The 20,738-nt window shown below is 42.5% G+C and overlaps 1 protein-coding gene across 4 annotated transcripts in view; it reads right to left on the bottom strand.

The window, feature by feature from the left end:
• LOC149312687 (BEN domain-containing protein 4-like) overlaps window positions 1-15,438 on the bottom strand; it is a 37,462-nt gene extending 22,024 nt beyond the window's left edge. For all 4 annotated transcript variants that reach the window (XR_016281286.1, XM_089525175.1, XM_089525174.1 and 1 more), the window contains exon 1: window positions 14,908-15,438. Coding sequence is in view for 3 of the 4 variants with exons in the window: in XM_089525175.1 (XP_089381301.1) it covers window positions 14,908-15,391 (484 nt within the window). In the remaining variant the exon portion in view is untranslated. The remainder of the gene's footprint in view (window positions 1-14,907) is intronic.
• Between the last annotated feature and the right edge of the window lie 5,300 nt (window positions 15,439-20,738).

Genomic DNA, 20,738 nt, shown 5'->3' on the forward strand with positions numbered 1-20,738 from the left:
GGTCCTCTAAATACTGGAATAGAACTTCTATCCCAACAATTGGTCAAGCTGGATGAGGATGACAGGAACTAAAGTACAACAACACTTGGGACGGTCACAGCCTCCTTACCTGTGTTCTAGGGCAAAGTAGCCCGTGTGTTGGAACCAGACTTAAATGGATTTAGAGCAGGTCCACTGTAACCAATAGGAGCTATTTTAGGCCATGTCTACACCAGCCAGAATACTCCAGGCTGCTCCCAGAGTATTCTGGCCCTAAATGTGCCCCAGATCCCCCACATTACCTCTCCACTATGTAGTGATGCTGTGTAACTATCTACACAAAGGTCCTGATGTATTACTCGGTACAGCCACCATGAGTTACTCCCTCTGAGGTCAGAAACTAGGTGCCCAACATCAAACACATTGCTGGTGCCTCACTGTGAGTTCAGAGGTGTGACTTGCACCAGAGGTGGGAAGCAATACAGTGGGATGTGTGTGTAGACAGCTGCTTGGCATTGCTATGAAATGCTCTGGAGATTCCTGCAAAATACAGAGCAAAAAGGCAAGTTTTTTAACACCAGGATTAGGGAGGGACAGGGTGGATTCGGTGCAGAACTGGCTTCACACTCTTAAGAAAGTCTGCAGTCATATTGGGGATCTGGTCCTGTGTCATATAGACAGGTTGTGGCGAGGACTAGGTCTGTGTAACAAATCCTTACTCATGACTAACTTAAGCCCCATGGGTTTCAATTAGTATATTCTGAATAAGACAAGTCTCAACCAGCCATTTCAGATATGGAAAACCACTTTCAGAGAAGTGGCATGGACTCAGGAAGCAGTCGGGAGGTTGGTGCTTACCCTTTTAACAACTTCAGATCACAACCCCATAGCCTTTTCTCCTGCACAGTTCCAAATGTATAATTGTAAGGGTAGTCACAGCAATGCTACACACTTCTGCATATAATAATGCAATGATGAGTATGAAATCAATGTAAAAGCCACTCATTAAAATAAATTAAAAATTATTGTGAGATCCTTTTTAAAAAGGATAGCAAAAAGAACCAGTTACCACCAGAAACCTCCCTCAGTCTTCAAATGTTGGGTGGAGAAGATATCTTAAGGTCTTTCCAGCAGTTAAAATATACTGTATAAAGCTTAGCAAGGCTCACAGTGGAGGGGAAGGCATTCAACCGGGACAGAGCACTTCAAAAAATCAGTGAGTTTCTGATTTCAGCATGCATGCATACCATTTAGCCAGCTGGTTTGTAGCATCAGCATTCCAGAGATAGTCTTTCAGACAGGGATTCCCAGTATTTTGTCCCAAGCTTTTGCTGAACTTTAATTTCCAGAAACCCCATCCAGAACAGCCAACGGCCAGGGCTTCAAAAAGTTGTAGTCCAATAATCTGGGGACCCAAAATTGAGAACCATGCTCAACTCCTAATCATTGGTTATGTTGGCTAGGTCTGATGAGAGCTTCTGGTCAACTGCTCACCCATGACCTGATTAAAATGATCTAGCCACAAGGGTGGGCCTGGTTGCACAAGTCTCCTGTGTGGCTGGGAGAATATTTACAGTGCAGTCACCGCAATAGTGGCACAATTACAGGTGAGGATATGAAGCCACTGAGATATCAAAAGTTTAAGATACATTATTGTAACTGACTAATTGGATGCCAGCTTACGTTTATTGACTATTAAAAAACCATCCATGAAATAAGGCTTCGAGAAAAGAGGTCCTCTGGCATGGTGATGTGGCCACCAAGAATGTCTTCAGCATTGTGCTTTAGAAAATGAATAGCATTTGGGACCTTGGAAAGTGAATTGGATGGTTCATGGAATAACTCAGGTCCTTTCTCCTGAAAAATCTGAATCAAATAGTGATACCTTGAATCAGATAAACTGCTGAAAAAGCAGATTATCTGGAATTCATCTTCAGAAGTTTTAGGTCTGATGGATTCTAGAGCATCACCACTCTGTCTTGGGCAAATCTGAGACTGACAAACAGTATAGAGAAATGGGGTATTTTTGCTAATGTTCAGGCTACACCTTATTGTATTTGCAAATAATGACCCTTTCCATATTGACCACCTGTAGAACTGATAAGATTTTGGAAAGATGCTTCTCAGCCTTGAGCATAAGAAGATAAATTGACACAAAGTTCAACATCTGTTAACTCTCTGGATAGCAAATATATTGGTTGGAATATCAATCCTTCTACCCAAAACTTCACTGCTCCTTGTTCCACTTGGTTGATTATTAAGTTTTGGTTTGTCACTTGGTTGTGTACCTGGGAATTCAAAGGAAACACATGCACACAGAGATGCTAGGATGAAACTCTCACATTGCACATTTCAAGGGTGGCACCTCAATTTTCCTTGAGTCATTACAAGAAAGTCTGCAGTTCACCTCCAGTCTACATTCTGTTTTATTAGCAGTTGTATTGGTATTCTGTTCAGTCAGATTAGTAATGACCACAAGATAAAAGACAGGTAGTCCTGACCACATTGCATGGAAACAAGCTGCTATAGGAGCCACAGTTCTAAACACACAAACACACACGCACTCCTCTGCTAACATTCTGATTAGGTGATAAAAGAATCATGAAATTTTAAATAGCAGTGGAAGCCTCAATATAAGGTTGCCTTCCCTCATTATTCACTCATTTCATTTCTCTTTTGAAAATATCAAAGGAAGATATTGATTGAAACTTTGTAATTCAAATACAGAGCAGTTTTTCATTCGTTTTAATCCTCTAATCAGATTCTAGACCCAAAGCTGTATTTACTGTGCGCATTTTAATCAGAATGATCCAAAGTTTTCAGAAGTTCCTCTCTTTTTTGTATTCTTTTGCCACTTTCCCTACTGACAAAGCAAGCAAGATATGAATGGAGGTCTGAAATGGTATTGTATAGTGTGTTAAGCATTATGATTTACCCAAGGTGACAGAAATGATCCACCTCTGATGGCACATTTAAATAGCGTATTACATTTTAAAATCAGGAGAAAAAAATTGTGGCATAAAACTATTGCCATATTGACTCTCTTTCCTTTACCAGATAAGGATGATATTATACTGTACAATGAAATAGGCTACAACCAGTTTTCTCATAAAGCAAGAAAGGGCAGATACAAATGAGACATAATTGGTCCAACAAAGAGCTTATATTGTTGCAAATTCTTAGACTTGCATGCTTTAGTAGTCACATGTGTTGTGACAGTGAAGAGGCTTGAGAGGACAGTAAGGACACTGCAAGTCATTGTAAAATAGTGAAACTTATAAAAGCATGTGTGGAAATTTTGATTGTCCAAATATCTGGAACTATGAATCTCATCATTCTTTACCATGGCTCATGTTGGCCAGAGGTTATGGATCCTGAAGCGCAAAACATCCGGAAGGTAAAATCTTCACTATCCCTTTTCAAATATAATCAGCTTGGTAAGTTTGATGAACATCTTTGTTGACCTGAAGGATTGCTAACAATATATACAACAAAGGGAACAAAGTGGAACACGAACAGGCTTGGATAGTTTCAGTAGTGCTGGACAAACTTAAGTCCCTCAGATCTTAAACTCAACTAGATACTGGATAAGTGTTCCTAATAATCTTCCAATACTATCAGAATTTCTGTGGATATAAAAGCTTACATGGAAAATCAGAAAGGGTAGATGTTAACTTTACAAGCCTGCATACATTGCTCTGGTTCAAAGGTATTACCATATGAACTCAACTATAAGTCATGTAAATTGAGGACAGATTTGGGGCCAAAATTATGGATTTTGATATGACCTGTGGATAAGTTGAGGGTAAAACTTAGGGACATATAACAAAGGATCTAAAGGATGAAGCAAAGGAAAATGATGCCAAAGAACTTATAAATTCCAGCAGGCACAACTGTTCGTGCTCTCCCTAAAAGCTGGATGGATGAGAGAGTGAGGCAGGGGTGAATCAGTGCTTCTAGGAGGACATATTACACTCTTGCCTTTCACTGGGGGGTGGTTCTTTTTTTAAAAAAAGAGTTATTGTACAGTACTTACATTGACTCATGGAGAAGTCGACTCAGAGTTTTTGGGTCAATTATTTGAGTGACATTTCTAAACTTATACAATCAGCCCTCTGTTTTTGCAGGGGATCCATTTTGGGCACCCCCCCCCCCCCCGGCACGAAAACAGAATTTCACACATATTGAAGCCCCATAGGCTTGAATGGGGGTGTGCGCCCCATGTTAATGCCCTCTGTTTCCTCCTCTCGAGTAAGTGAGGGTCGCACAAACAGATTGGCAACTGTACATGAGTATATACATGATCTCACAAAGACCAACTGTAAATGAGTCCATAGAGTTCTCTGAACAAGGATGGAGAATCTTTTTCAGATTGGGGACAAATTTCAACTTCAGTAAAGTTGTCAGGTGCTGCATTCCCATGGTGGATGAAGCCCATGACAGAATGATGGGACCAAAACTGCCATTATGTTTTAGCCTCTAATTGGGTCTTCTAATTGGGATTGTGGGAAGAAGGGGAAAGATTAAAGCCGCCTCCCATGGTCATGACACAATTTGTTCCATATTTCATATATCTAATAATGAAAAACCAACAAATTCAGGGCTTGGAAAAATTACCTTCTTTTGATTAAAATTTCCAGAATGCTATAGTGAACAGTGCTGGCTGGAGTTTCTGGGATATGTAGTCCAAAAAGTAATTTTTCCAACCTCCTGGTCATATCTAAGATCCCATTTTGGGAGAAAGATGGGATATAAGTGCAATAAATGAATACATATTTAGCATGTACAATGAGATCTGGAAAACACAGTTCAAATTTCATCCCAGCCATAAACTCACTTTCTTCCTTGTAAGCCATCAATTCTCCAGTTCATATTTCCTTCCTATCCTGCAGTTTGGGAACAACACTACTAATCTGCTCAAAGGATAATTGTAAGGAATACTTGTTTGAAGGGATATGAACCTGAACCTCCCTGTAAACAGACAACCATTTATGTAGCAAGAAAGAACTGCATTATAAAAACTTGTCTTTGACTTGCTCAGACCATTGATTCATCTAGGCTGGAAATGGACATGCTTCATAAGGTCCTATTTTGACTGCCTCTGGAACTCTGAAGGGCTGAAGTGCACCCTCAAGCCTCAGCCTTCTGGGGAGGGATTTTGCTGTTTGGGGCAATAAAACAGCAATTAAGACGTTTTTGGGGTGGCAAGGAATATTTTACACTTGAAAATGTGGTGGTTTGGGACCAAAAATATGGAAAGAGATACTGAGTTGGAGGTGGGCCATGGGGATCCAAAGAACTGTACTGAATTCCCTCTCCAGTCCAATTCAGCCTGCAAAATAGACAGTTCTTATTCCTTATCTAGCCAAAATTTATCTATACAGTATAGTGATTAGCCACATTTTTTCAGGTTGCGGACAAAGAATTCTTCCCACCCTACCCTCCGAGTCCAAGGAATGTTTGCACACAGAGCATGTACCACCGAGCTACATCCCTTCCCCTTGAGCTCTGTCTCTTCCCTTTGCCTCCAGGCAAGGACATTTTTCAAAGTTGGATGAAATTATGCTTCTCTTTCCTCTTGCAGGGAGGTAGATTTTCTTTTTCTTTTTAATTTTACATTTCTCCCATTACAAACAGTCCTTGTCGTATAGATATAACACTCAATTTACTCTTTCTTTCCCTCCCATCTTAGTTAATAAACCTAAATATACATCACTGTCTATCACCATGGGTCTAAATCATCTTCAAAATAGTGACAAATGGGTTGTACGTTGTTCTTAATATTCAAAATATGCTTCTTCAGGAAAAACATTTGATCAGACAGCAGTTTAAATCCAGAATTCACACAAGTAATATAAATAATGAAGGGCTTCCAAATTTCTTCAATTTCTCCCTTTGATTTCTCTTCTTGCTACTTTCATTTTATTTATTAGTTTTTCTAAAAGTGCTATAGACAGCACTTTAATGGTCCACTTTTGAACCAAAACACCTTTTAACATTTCCCAAGATTTCACAGTATCTAATCTTGTAGCACTTAACAGAAAGGAGACAGATTTTCAACTTATATTAGTCTACACCCATGGTGTGTCTGTGCGTGCGTGTGTTTTATAGGCTAGTAGTTTTTAGGATTTATTTGCAAGACTGATAAAACATTAAGCATTAGTATTAAAATATAAGGTGCAATAGTTTGAAATACTCATTGTCATGCAGGAAGGGTATGTGACAATGCGGAAGAAGGTCAGTCAATATATCTATTACATTTATGAGCTTTTAGGCCTGGTTGATACTCTCACCTTTCATCTCTCTACAGGTGACAGGGGAAAGTCAGTGTGGGGTAGTTTTTAGAGAGCTGCAATGAGACTTGGGAGATCCTGATACAAATTCCCACTGAGTTATGAAGCTCACTGGGTGACACAGGGCTAGTCTGTCCCCTAGCTTTATCTACATAGGACTATTGTGAGGGTAAACCTTGATTTTGCCATTTTATATAAGGGACCCCACTGTATGTACTTAATGGGACTTGAACATCCATGGATTTTGTCATCACAAGCTGACACCAAGGGCCCACTGTAAATGTTTTACAAGCTTGGGCTGTCTGTTTTGAAGCAAAAGTGCATATGACATAGTTGCTTTTGGTCAATGCAAAAACAAAGAACAAATTTGAGGCAAGCAACCCATAAAACAATACACAAATTAAAACACAAGATTATCTATGCAGTTTACAATCTAAGGTGAACAATCTTTTAATCATCTGGCGATGGTATGGTCTATGATCCACAGCATACAACGGGCCCATAATACTGAATTACATGGCAATTCCAGTAATATTTGAATGGTTCTGATACATGAAAAACCCAACATGTGTGAATCTAAAAGGCGTGGACCAATTCTCTCTTCCCTCCAAAATATCAAGGAACCAGAGATGCCTCTGGGTCTTATGCACAATAGATTCTACACCCACAGAGACTATTAAAATACTGCAGCATTGTTATGGCTCTATCTGTGGATGCTGGAAGCTGCATCCAGTGAGTAAAGAACACAGGTGCGATCTACCTATGAGCAAGGAGAAGTCATGGGGAAATGAACTCAATTCTAAGCACCAATCTTTCACCTCAAAGGGACCCTGAAAGTCACAAGGCGAGCCTATGTCAGTTCCAAAAACAACGTCTCCGTACTCCTCAATTGTGCATAATAACTTCTGCAGTTCCTGCAGGCTTATTTTCTGGTACCAGCAACAGTTTGAAGTGATAAGGTAACTACTGGATTGAACTGACTAAAATATTTGTATTATTAATGCGTCAATTTGCATATGCCTCAGTCTTCCTTCCTATTTTACCTGAAGAACTAAACCACCCCATGATATTGAAAAATACCACAGACACATCATGCTGAAAAGTATGAAATGTTCTGATAAACAACAGCGATTTCAGCATTCAGCTGGCGTGCTGTTGTTTTGCTGTTACTTTCCCAGACATCTCTGGCTACCTCTGACTTGCGTATACCTTTCATTTTCCTATACCAATAAAGCAATAACACTCTGTATCCAATCATATTTACCAGACAGTTAAATGTCTTCTGAAGGACATTCCACCCCTGTCTTTGCAGCACGGGTGTTTTGATAATCAAACAATATCATAATCTCTCCTTTCCACCCAAACAATCTGTATTTGCTCAAAGATATCACAGCAACAGATAATTACAAATATGAAAGAACTGTTTCTGTAACTGATATGAATATGGAAGAGAAACTGTGAGCGCAGGCATCTGAGTGCTTTCGGCACAGAACAAAGTGCAAGAAGAGAAAATCTGAATCATGTACTTTTCAAAGGCTTCGTCCATTAATTAAATTGAAAATATATAATATAGCATCTGCAGCTATTGATGAAAGCATGCAAACATGTGGGATACTGAAATTGCTTGAAACCAGAAGGCACCTCCACACAAGCACACCAATTGATCGGTATTTTTTAGCCTATTAAACTGTTGTGTTTTCTTCCACAAAGGGCTGTTGGAGCTCTAACTTGGTGAGGATAATAGGAGTAGTTTGGGCCTCTTGGCTATAATTCTGTTTAGCCGGAATGACGGTTACCTAGAGTTGGTAGTACAGTGATACCCTGAGAAAACATTTAGCAAAAGCTGAACCTGTCTAAACAACAAAATGAATCCTAAAGGTCATTATTGTCTAATAATGATTATTTCTACAGGTATAAGAAATACTGGCTCTACACGAGATGAAGGATATAAAACTTGAACTGTCACACATCTTCTTACTATATGCAGAGCACTTTGAGAGACTGACAGCATCTCTCTGTAGATACATTCAGATGGTTTAGACGTAAGGCACCAATTAACCTAAGAATGAGAATCTCTATATGCTCTTGTAGTAGTACAGCAGGGCGTATTTCCACATGGTACCATCCCCAACCACTGAACATACAGCTATTAGGAGCAGACACTTTCCAACTCGAGAGTTGATTTGGTGGCAGACAGGGGCTGCATCCACACTGCAGAAATAATTCAGGTTGAGATCGCTTTAACTGCCATGGCTCAGTGCTATGGAATTCTGGGAACTGTAGTTTGTTGTGGCACCAGAGCTCTCTGGCAGAGAAGATTAAATGTCTCACAAAATGACAAATCCCAGAATTCCATAGCACTGTGCCATGGCATTTAAAGTGGTGTCAAACTGGATTGTTTCTGCAGTGTGGATGCAGACAGACAGACAAACACCAAGATAAACATACACCATCCACTGTTCTATATGACTACCCCAGCAATCCTGTTTTTTTTTTTGGGGGGGGGTAGGGGGTAGGAAAGAGACCTTGCTCCCATTCTTTATCTGGTCTATATATAGAGGGCAGCATTTGGTGCATCCAAAGAAATTGGATGTAGGCAGCCATTTTTTAAAAAATACACTTGCTAAAAAGAGGGGGAGAGAAGCTATCAAAGCAGGCTTCCGATTCCTGCCCTTCTCCCTGTTCTCCAAAATAAATAAATAAACAAAGGATGTGTCAAAATAGACGGATGAGTCAAGATGCCCAGTTCTATCAAAACCAGATGGTTGTCTCTCAGTATGCAGCCTGTTCAGTCAAACCCAGAGTATTTCCTTGGACCCTCTGTATATAAAACAGGGATGCTGTTATTTGTGATGGCAAACAAAAGCAATCATGCCTGCCAAGCACATACTATAACAGGCAGCCTTTCAGCTCTGCTAGACAGAAAGTAATTAGAATGCTTTTAATGTCCAAAAGAATGATGCTGATAGGCTGCCACAGATGTGTAGATTTATGAATATTTATACGGTGGTTTATAGCTGACACTTTTATCAGTTGAAGAAGATAAAATATCTGCCTGACTCAAAAGCTTGACAGTCAGGTTAATAAAATCTCATTAAAGAGAATGACCTATGCAATTATATAGGATTTATTGTAATTCATTTTTGATTGTAGTCTGCTTAAAGATGCAATTTTCCATTTCCTGGTGCCAGATTTAGGCTGCATATTAAGAACTACGTGAGCTCCAATGCCAAGCCATCAATAGATGAAGAGGGAAAAGGGGGGTCTATTTAACATCTTTGTAGGCTATACCTTCAGAGGCAGAAATATTTTGATCTTGTCTTCAACTCAATCCAATCCCCACCAGAACACACAACTGGCTCAACACATCTATTTTGTTTTCATCTATTTTCTGCTTACAGTCTAGGGCCTCTACCAGTCACTGGAGAATGGCCTGTCATTCTGATAGTCATTTCTGTTCTTTTTTCGCCTCATCGGAGAAGTAAGTATGTGGCTCCCTTTTAAAAGATTAGGTTGCGGAAGAGAACTGAAAAGGCAATAATCATGATCACAAGACAGCTATGAGAAAAATTTGTTACCAATACTAATCTGTTTTTCAGCAAAAAGGTCTTGACACAGCCTGAAACACTTTTGTTCAGAGGTGGATTTTTAAAAATAAAAAATCAACATCATGAGAACAAGAGTTTCTGCAAGAGCTGTTACAAGAGGAGGTGGCTGGATCCTGCGTGCTTTTATTGTTGCTAAAAGACGTACATTTCAAGGTTGGAAAGATAAGCATTCAACCATTAGAAGATTTCACTACTTTAGCTGCTCCTGAGTGTGTATTTTATCGATGTAAACTTCATGAGAATGTGTTCTCAGAAATACAATCCACTTATATTAACGCATAAGCCTGGCCCACATTCACTTCCTATGCATTTCTCCCACTTTCCCCCTTTTTAATAATCATACTGATGGGATGCTCCTTTTTTCCCATACACAAAATATGTAAAGCTGTGGAATCTCTGATCTTCACTCAAGAAAAGCCTTGGTATATCTCTAGTGTGTGATCTGGCTGTCAAACGGGATTGGTGGATGAACACGGGGATATGCGTTCCACATGCTGTTGATACCACACTAATTCCATTTGCAGAGGAGAAGTGTCAAGTCCAGATCTGGCACACATCACAATGAGTGTGAATGCATACTGGGATGGGAAGGCAAAGTCCATATTCAGAGGAGGACACATTGAGCAGCAACAGGAAACCTTATTTAACCACAAGAACCTAAATTCAAATATTAATTCTAACTAGACCCACTGAATTAATGGAAATATGATCAATAATTATGTAAGTCTCATTTATGCAGTCAGTCAACTCTATCTGGGACTGAGATTTAGGCCATAGGACCTTCCTGGAGTCTTTATGAGCGATATAAACTTTGAAAGTAACTGAGGGGGAGTTGCTGTGGAGGACGTGGGGAGGTTGCAAGGCTCCTGGAGGACAGAAAAAAACCCGTTTTGGTAGGGGCATGGGAGATTCCTGCAGGGGACAAACCTGCTTTTCCCACAGCAGAGGTTCAGTCTTGCAGTCACCACCATGAAACTGATGAGAAGAACAGAGAATACATGGGAACTTCTGCCCACAGCATCTGTTCCCTGTTCCCTTCCATCTTTTCTAGCCTTCTTCTGATTCTGGGTGTCTCGCAAACTACAAATCCTCACACAACATTTTGTTTGGTGTGCCATGCTGCCGAAAAGACTGCTGCCAATGGGTTGTTGGAAGGGCTCAGACACACAGCAAAATAACAAGACCTAATCTTGAGGGAAAATGACTTCAGAAAATTTGGGAATCAGCATTTGTGGCTCAAATATTTTGTAGCTTGAGGGAAAGGACAAGATGGCACTTTCTTTCCCTTCCCTGCTCTAATCCCATCCAAAAGGGATTTGCAGTCAAAACCAGATTTGTAGTCAAGATTTATTTTAGCACCAAAGCGAGGACAGCATCCTCATCAGCACAAGAAGGTAATACCAGGAGGTGCAGAGTAGGCCACCTGACAACATATAACTCTACCCATTCTGCCCCGTTTCTGCCGCCAGAGGAAGTCGCATTCCTCCCTCTAACAGTAGGACCAGTCCTGCTCTTGGCAAAGGCTACAAGCAACCCCAGGTACCTTAGTCAGTAACCAGGATTTTGTGAGAAGGTCACTCTGAGGGGAGGATGGACAGACGCAGGTCAGAGCCCCACTCCAGATCTTCACATTAAAGATCAGCAGCAGGTGGGACTACAGTTGTTTTTGACTGCAATTCACATTATTCCTTACTCTTGGCTATGTTGTCCAAGTCTGAAGAAAAGTATAGGTGAACAACATCTGGAGGGCTACAATTCCCCTCCCCTTCAATTAGATCAATAATAAGATCTGTTTTCGCACTCGATATTCTTTTCACACACGCTTTCCTTGCCTTTGGATCAGCAGCAGGGGGAAGGGGAAACAGACAGCTAAATTGCAAAGAGCAGATATGGGCCTTCAGTTGCTGATTTCAACTAGAGATGGAAAGAATCTTTCAAAATAGTAAAAAATGGTTGGAAAATGGATTTCTTCAGTGTTAGGGAATCCTGATGAGGAGACTCCTAGAGCTTGGGATCCTTCCACTTTGGTACTTATCCTACGTGAAAAACACACATAGGGATTTGGTGCATAAAATAACATTTTCTGTGCAAAAGGAAGGAAGAAAATCATATAATTATTCTTGCCTGTGAAAATGCTATTTATGAAGATTTATATCCCTCATTCAAGAAGACATGGTGTTGTCAGGGATGGAGATTACGGCTATTAAAAGACAGAGCTAAAGCAGTCTGTGCCTGACTGAAGGCTGCTTTTGTTTCTCCTGCACACACAATCCAGGTCTGGGTTCTACCACTAAAAACTGGCTTTAAAGCTGAACTGACTTGTTTTTCCAGTGGCTTCTGAAGTGCTCACAAGTCCAAACCCAATCTTTTGAGAACTTTCTTTTCTTTTCTGGATAAAACATCATATATGTCTCAGCTGGAATACACCCACATTTTCTGAGACTTTCCTCCATTTCCACAGGCTGTACACCATTCAGAAGCCGCAAATTTCTAAACACAGAGATTCCCTACAGGATGTGTGAACCAGGCCACAAATGCTCATGAGAGTTGGCACAGTACGGCTACTGTGTTGCCAGTTCAAATCTCTGACCATTTATCTCAGCATCCCCCACCTCTCTGCTGCCATGCTCAACCCGTAACACAGGGACACTGACCACCACTTCATAGTAATGTGGCATTGTCAACTTGAATACTCCTGAGGCGCCCTCTGCAAATACAAGGTGTCCAAAAATTACTTTACAATTTCAATTGTATACAGCATGAAATTAAAACTGCAAAAGTAATTTTTGGATCCCTTGTATGAGTTGTGTTATCACTGTGCCCTCTGTATTACATACTCATGGGTGCTTTCCATCTGGCAGTGAGAAAAAAAGCCAACATGGCATACTAAAAACTCATCCAGGAGTAGCCATGTTGCCCATGTACCAAAGTACAGTAACATCCCAAAACCACAAAACAGTGATATCTTTACTGGCCACCCAAAACACATGTTACTAGCTTTGAAAGATCTACTGGGTTCTTCATCAGGCAAAGAAGTTAAAAATCATACAGAAGGAAAAATATTATAATTTTAATATAACATCATTTAAAAATGTAAAACATAATTTTAAAATAACTTTTAAATTAGAATCTCCCCCCTTCCTGTATGATTTTGAACATCTCTGCCTGATGAAGGACTCAGTAGAGCTTTGAAAACTTGTATTTTGTGCATTTTGGGTGGCATACAAAATTAAGGGACCGGCGGGGGGGGGGGGGTAGTGTTGCTTCACACCACATCACAAGCGCATTCTTGTTTGTTGTGGTGTGTCTCTGAGTCATTTTTTACTTCTGGTGACCTTAAGGCAATGAACCTATGGTGGGGTTTTCTTGGCTAGTTTGTTCAGGGGGTTTGCCATGGCTACCCATGTGTGCTTTACAGCAATAGCAAGTACATTTCTATACTGCTAACACTAATTAACAATCCATAAGTGGTTTACAATGTGTAAGCTATTTTCCCAACAAGCTGAGTACAGTACTCATTTTACCAACTTATGAAAGGATGGAAGGCTGAGTGGACTCTATTAGTTATGCTTTAATTTTTTGTTTATTTTTAATGTTAATTTTATATGGTTTTAATTAGATGATTTTAACTGTTTTTAAAACTTTACAGTAAAATTTACCGTTTTTATTTTGTGAGCCACCTTGCGTCAGTCCCTTTTTTTGGGAGAAAGGTGGCACAGAAATGAAATCAATAAGTAATAAATAAATAAATAAATAAATAATCTGAGGCTGAGAGAGTGTGACTTGCCCAAGATCACCCAGTGGGTGTTTTATACGCTCGGACCCTGCACATACATGCATTCCTATGTGGCCCTCCATGTTTGTGGCTTTGACTTTTGCAAATTTGATTAATATGCTCTCTCTAGGAATCTCTAGGTCCTCCAGAAAAATTCTGCCAGACGTTGACCACAGAGTTGTACTGGAGGACCTAAAGATTCCTAGAGAAAACACTTCTCTGGGCATTTGTAGGTCCTGCAACATGATTCTATGGTCAAATTCTGGCAAATGTTGACCACAGAGTTGCACTGGAGGACCTAGAGATTCCTAGAAAATTGTGCTGGAGGAGCTACTGATGCCTAGCGGAGTGTTCTCTCTAGGTCAGTGGTTCTCAACCATCCTAATGCTGCGATCCTTTAATACAGTTCCTTGTGTTGTGGTGACCCCCAACCTGTGGCGTCTCGGTTCCTATAACCATTGAAATATGTGTTTTCTGACAGTCTTAGGTGATCCCTGTGAAAGGGTCATCTGACACCCCCCCCCCCCCAAAGAAGGTCACAACCCATAGATTGAAAACCACTGCTCTAGATCCTTCAGTGCCACTCTGTGGTCAACATCTGCCGGATGTCGACCATAGAATTGTGCTGGAGGAGCTACAAAGGCCTAGTGGAGTGCTCTCTGGGAACCTCTAGGTTCTCCAGTGCCACTCTGTGGTGAACATCTACCAGACCTCGACCACAGAATTGCACTGCAGGAATGACAGGTGCTTAGTGGAGTGTTCTCTCTAGGTCCTTCAGTGTGACTTTTGGTTAAAGTTGACTGTAGAGTTGCGCTGGAGGACTTAGATATTCCTAGAGAGGACATATTAATAAAATCCGTCAATAATCAAATCAGCAAAAATCAAAGCCACAAATATGGAGGGATGAGTGACTCGTTCCTCCACATTTGCTGGGGTTAGGGTCACAGGACTTCCATGGATGTGGAAAAACCACAAATAACAAAACCACTCTAGGAATCTCTAGATCCTCCAGTGCAACTCTGTGGCCAACATCTGACAGACATTGAGCTGCGCTGGTGGAGCGACAGATGCCTAGCGGAGTGTTCTCTCTAGGTCCTTCAGTGTGACTTCTAGTTAAAGTTGACCATAGAGTTGCACTGGAGGGCCTAGATATTCCTAGAGAGGACGTATGAATAAAACCTGTGGATAATCAATGTGCAGAGTGTAGGAGGGGTGTGCATGGGGCATGGCAGGGCCAGTGTGTGGGGTATACCTGCGCTGAGCTCCAGGTTGCCTTCAGCGGTGCTGCTGCTGGTGGTGGAGCTGCTGCTGCTGGTGGCCGCCCCCTGGTGGCCAAACCTGGCAGAGGAGGAGGAGGAGGAAGAGGAGTGAGGCGGCGGCTGTGGCTGCGGCGCTGGGGTCCTGGACTGCTGGCCCTGCTGCGAGGCGGCCCTCCCTCCGATGTAGGGCAGCTGCTCCGCGAGGGAGGACGAGGAGGGCTGCGGGAAGTGATGCTGCTGCTGCTGCTGCTGCTGCTGCTGCTGGTGGTGGTGGTGTTGGTGGTGATGCTGATGCGCGCCTCCCGCCCTGACCTGCGGGATCTCCACCATGGTGGGTCTCTCGTAGCGCCTGCTCAGGGCGGGCCTCCTGCTGCTGGGGAAGGTCTTGAGGACGCTGTAAGGACCCCGCTGCGCCTTGTAGAGCTTGGCCACGCTGGGGGGGCCGCCCTCGGACGCCTCCATCATCATCTCCTCCATCAGGCGCCTCGCTCGTCGCTCTGAGTCCCCTCGCGCGGCCGGCGCTCAGGGAGATGGAGCGAGGGGAGAAGGGGGGGCTTGGCGTGTGATTGACAGGCCGCCCCGCCAATGCCTGGAGGGAGAAGGGAGGGAGGGAGGGAGGGAGGGGGCGCCCAGCTGCTAATGGGGACGGCCCGGGGCGGGGAGGCGGGGTCGCCCGAGGAGAAGGAGCGGGAGGAGCCACACGCGCGCCTGCTGAAAGGCCCCGCCCCCTTTTGCGCCTGAGGAGCCGTTGGCCGCGCTTGCCTTTAAGGCAAGCGCGGCCAAAGGCTCCTCAGGCGCAAAAGGGGGCGGGGCCTTTCAGCGGGCCGCGAGGGTTATAAGGGGAGGGGCTTCCTGAAGGGGCGCACTGTCACTCACCTCACCTCAGAGGAGAAGAAGGCAAGGCAGTAGGCACCCTCCTCCCCAAAATGGAGGACGACGTTTGAGGGGAAAAAATAAGTGGACATGTCACAAAATAAAGTGGACATGATGACACAATAAGCAAGAAAAAAGTGGACATGACAATAAACAGACATGACACAATAAATAAAAATGACTTTTTTAAAAAAAGTGTGGTGTGTGAGCGGTGCGCTATACGACTCTGGAGAAGACAAAGTGGACACTAAACAATACATAAATAAAATGACTAAGGTCCAGAACACACACTGCAGAAATAATCCGGATTGAGACCGCTTTAACTGCCCTGGCTCAGTGCTAAGGAATCCTGGGAAGTGTAGTTTGTTGTGGCACCAGAGCTATTCTGACAGAAGGTTAAATGTCTCACAAAAACTACAGTTCCCAGAATTCCCTTGCACTGAGCCAGGACAGTTAAAGCGGTCTCAAAGTGGATTATTTCTGCAGTGTGTGTTTTGGACCAAAATCTTTTTAAGAAGTGTGATTAGAACGTTGCACTATATGACTCTGGAGAAGACAAAGTGGACATGACACAATTAATAAAATGACTACATTTTTTAAAAAAGTGTTGTGGTTTGAGCATTACGCTATATATTTACTAAATGAAATAAAATAAATAAAAATATGACTCTGGGGTACGATTAATCCCAGCTCAGCCACTCCTGGGCAAGTCACACTCTCTCAGCCTCGAGAGGATGGCAATGGCAAACCCTCTCTCTGACCATGATAGGGTCGCCATAAGTCTGAAACGACTTGGAGCGGCACACAATAACGAGGTCGTGCTCAACATGGAGAACGTTTTAAATCATAGAAGGCTGAAATGTAGGGCAGGTCCTGGAAAAGGAGGACCGTGCCTGGTCACCCTGCCCTCTCTCAGGGGCCCGGTTGGCTGTGGGGAGCTTCCACCTTGGTTCCCTCACAATGGAGTTTATCAGACAAGGGAAATTGGAAGTATACTCCAATGGCAATCCGAACGCAATCATGGGGTTTAATGTTATTGCATGATAGACTACCACACGCAGTTTCGGGCAATGGGAAGTCAGTCCGAATGCAATCATGGGGTTTCACGTTATTGCGTGAGAGGTGATCACATGCAATTTTGGCAAGCTATTTTCGGGCAATGGGAAGTCAGTTCAAACACAATTCGAATTCACTAGCGAATTCACGTGAATGGGTTCTGGCCCCACTTTCTTGTCATTCAAAATTATGAGAAATTCCTCCCATGTGATAACATCCAATGTCTTCTTTCTCCCCCAAGGCCTCCCTCTCAGCTTTGGGGACTGCTGTCCTCTACTCTTTCTCTGCCAAACGAGAGAGGAGGCCAATAAATAAATAAAGCAGATCAGGGAGTCTGGGGGAAAGGGAGCCGTCAGGGCCGATTAGGGTGCTGAGGACATTTTGTTTCTCATTATGCAAACGCTTTTTCCAAGGCGAAATCAGGGAGGCGGCCGTCGTAACTCAGGCGTGTCAGATGCCCAGGGAAGGCAGCCAGATTAATCACGGCGAAGGACGTGATTCGCACAGAGAAAGAGAGCAAAGCCAGGCGAGAAAGGATTCTCTGGGGCTTGCTCTTATTGGCTGTATTCACACTGGAGAAATAACCCGGTTTGGCACCGCTTTAACTGCCCTGGCACAAGGCTATGGAATTCTGGGAGTTGGAGTTTGTTGTGGGGCCCAGAGCGGAGCAGAGCTCCGCTCTGGGTCCCACAACAAACTCCAATTCCCAGAATTCCATAGCACTTGAGCCAGACAAAGAGTTAAAGCGCTGCCAATGGGTCAGTTCAACATGGAGTGGCCTCACTGGGGCAACCACGCCACTGGAACCGAATCCAGTAAACAATGCGTTCACACTTGCGCTGAATTGATTCGTTTCAAAAGAAGCGGTGAATTCCACGGATCCGAAAGCACTGGTTTAAATGGCTTTAGCGCTGTGCCCCCCTTTGCCAAACCACGCCAGAAATTTGGCACAAGTGCAAGCAAGGGTCATTTAAGTTCAGGACGGTTTGAAAACTGATTTATTATATAGTGGGAATGAAGCCTACATTTAGGTTGCATCCACACTGCTGAAATAATCCGTTTTGACCCCAATTTAACTACAACAGCTTCATGCTTTTATTTATTTATTTAATTTATAACCCGCCTTTCTCCCCGGAGGGACTCAAGGCGGCTCACAGATAAAAACCTTTAAAATTATTATTCAAACAATTCAAGTGTCTCTATATAAAATCACTTAAAATACACAATATAAAATATAAAATAAAATCACATAAAATATAGTCATTAAAAGTTAAAAACAGACTAAAACCCCACTTGCTCCATAAAACCACCCTGCTATGCATTATGCACAGAAATCCTGCCGGCATAAAAATGTTTTTACTTGCTATGGAATTCTGGGAAGTGTGGTTTGTTCAGGAGCCAGAGCAAAGAGGAAAGCTCCCTGGAAACACCCATTTCCCAGCACCCAAGACCAAATTCAGAAACAGAGCAGATAAAATGTCCCTCAGACCATTATTATTATTATTATTATCATTATTATTATTAACCTTTATTTATAAAGCGCTGTAAATTTACACAGCGCTGTACATACAACCTTTTATTTAGATGGTTCCCTGCCCGCAGGCTTACAATCTAAAAAGACACGACACAAAAGGAGGAGGGAGAGGTGGTGGGGAAGGGGATAGTAGTGCAATGGTTAATTCTGAAGTACAGGTATACATCATGACACTCCTTAGCTCCAACTGCTCAAGGAGAAGTCCTTAAATGTAGCCCAGTAAATCCATCCCTGCAGTTTTAGGTCTAAATCCAACTGCTAGTCCCAGTAAGAGACTAGAATCAATGGGATTTATTAAGGTGCTTATGTATGTGCTGCCTCATGGGAAGGCAATGGCAAACCTCCTCTGAACCAGTCTCGCCAAGAAAACCCCATGATGGGGTCACCATAAGTCAGGAATCACACAATTACAATGACAAAAAAAAAATTATGTGCTAATATTAAGCGTTTGGTTCAGTGGGGCTGTTCAGGTTGGGACAAGTTGGATTTAGGGTAGGAAACAGGTGTCCTTCCAGATGTTGGACTCTAACTCCTGTCAGCCCTAGCCAGCATAGTGAACGGCAAGATGATGGGAGTTGCAGTGCAACAATATCTTGAGACTGCCTGTTTCCCACCCTGCACACAAGCTTTTATTTCCAGCAGAAGCGGGCCTTTTGTATAGCAAATGAGTCTTCAAGCCTATTCAAGATGAAGCCATTTCAGAATACTTTGCATTAAAAGAGTGATAGCTACCAAGAAGATTTTTTTTAGTTGGGGAAAATCTCCCCTTTCCCCACTCCTGGGAGAATGGCAGCTAACTAAGCTAAACTTCAACCATTTATTAACAGTTGCCGAAACATATAGACTGGTCAGAAATTAAAAATAGTAACAGATTAAGAAATACCCTGGTTCCTATAGGGAAGAACTGTACAATGTCACTTATATGCCTTCCCAAGGTGGGAAGGATGTTAGGCCCTTATCTATTGGGAACCGATATATCACAGGTAAGAACCAATGTTCCCAGGAAATAAGGGTAGAACATCCTGTAATTTCAGATTTATCATAGCTTTCCTGATTAAGGTTGTGCTGTGCTTGCCTTCCAAGAATCTAGAGTAACTACCTGTTGAATGATCCTCCTCCCAATGGCAGCTTCAGCTGAATCCAAGATTTCAGATTCTGTACTGTCCAAGTCCCTAAAAAGGAAAGAAAGAAAAACCTGCAAGTATAGTATGCTGTTTTGTTGCTTCAACACTAAACATATTTATTTCTAGCTGACTGGCTGATATTTCAAGTTGTTTGTCTTTTCCGTTTTCTCTTAATTCACTCCAGCCTGGCAGAATAAAATACAATTTTGAGATGACAGAATATAAATAAATGCATACCTTTTTCTTCCCAGTCTCTGCAATCTGTGTAATGTGGATCACTAGAGATGCCATCCTGCTCACTACACTTCTGAATATCAGATCCATCTCTTTCATGGCTATTTAGACGGCCTCTGTCCAAAACACAGGGCAGACAGGCATGGGCATGGTATGTTCAAGAAGTGCAGAAGACTTGCAACAGAAAAAGAGCAAATGTTCTGTATTGCCCCATCTACATCCAGTAAAAACTATATTCTACATCCAGTTCTCAGCCCAGTGACCTCCAGGGCTGCATTTTCCATCACTGGCTGTGGATGTTGGGAGTTGTACGTTCATCAGGGTACCGGGTTTGGAAATGATGCATTAGAGTTATATTTCATTTACCAGTAGTACCCTGCCTTTCAATAAAAGTGCTCAAACACCATGTGACGTTGGGAAATAACTGAATGACCTGGAGTTTCTGAGGCTTGTCGTTTCCTGGTCCACTTATGCCATAAGAGCTCCTGGTGCTCATAGTCATCTGCAGTGATTTTATTATTTTCTCCACATTGCTGAGAAAAATCTCCATGTGGTGGGGAGGAGCCACCGTTACTTTTTAAAATGAAGTAAGTGGGCATTACCAGACATTCAAAACTAAGAAGGGCCCCAAGTGACACTGAGGAACAGAAAAACTTGGAGAGTAATTACATTTTCTTGCCCCTGTCCCGCCATTTTGTAGCAGAGTCACTACTGTTGGGACCTAGTGACCCAGTGACTTGGCACTAAAGGCTGTGCCTGCCTACATGACATCACTTGGGCAGAAAGGGGAGAGTTGTCACTCGCAAACCAGTGCCAATTACAGGCAAACCTAGTGGCATGGAAATGGCTAAAGAATGACTGTTTGTTTTGGTACTGTATTGTTATACCTGTCAAGTGTGATGGTAACCTTTTCCTAGGCATTTTTGTTTAGCGAACAGCTAAAGGGTCTTGGGCTGTGATGGTGAGAAGATGCTCGCTTAATTGAACACTGACGGATTTTGTG

Source organism: Sceloporus occidentalis, unplaced genomic scaffold (assembly GCF_023333645.1).
Source record: "Sceloporus occidentalis isolate IW3139 unplaced genomic scaffold, rSceOcc1.0.p SCAF_5, whole genome shotgun sequence".
NCBI lineage: Eukaryota > Metazoa > Chordata > Lepidosauria > Squamata > Phrynosomatidae > Sceloporus > Sceloporus occidentalis.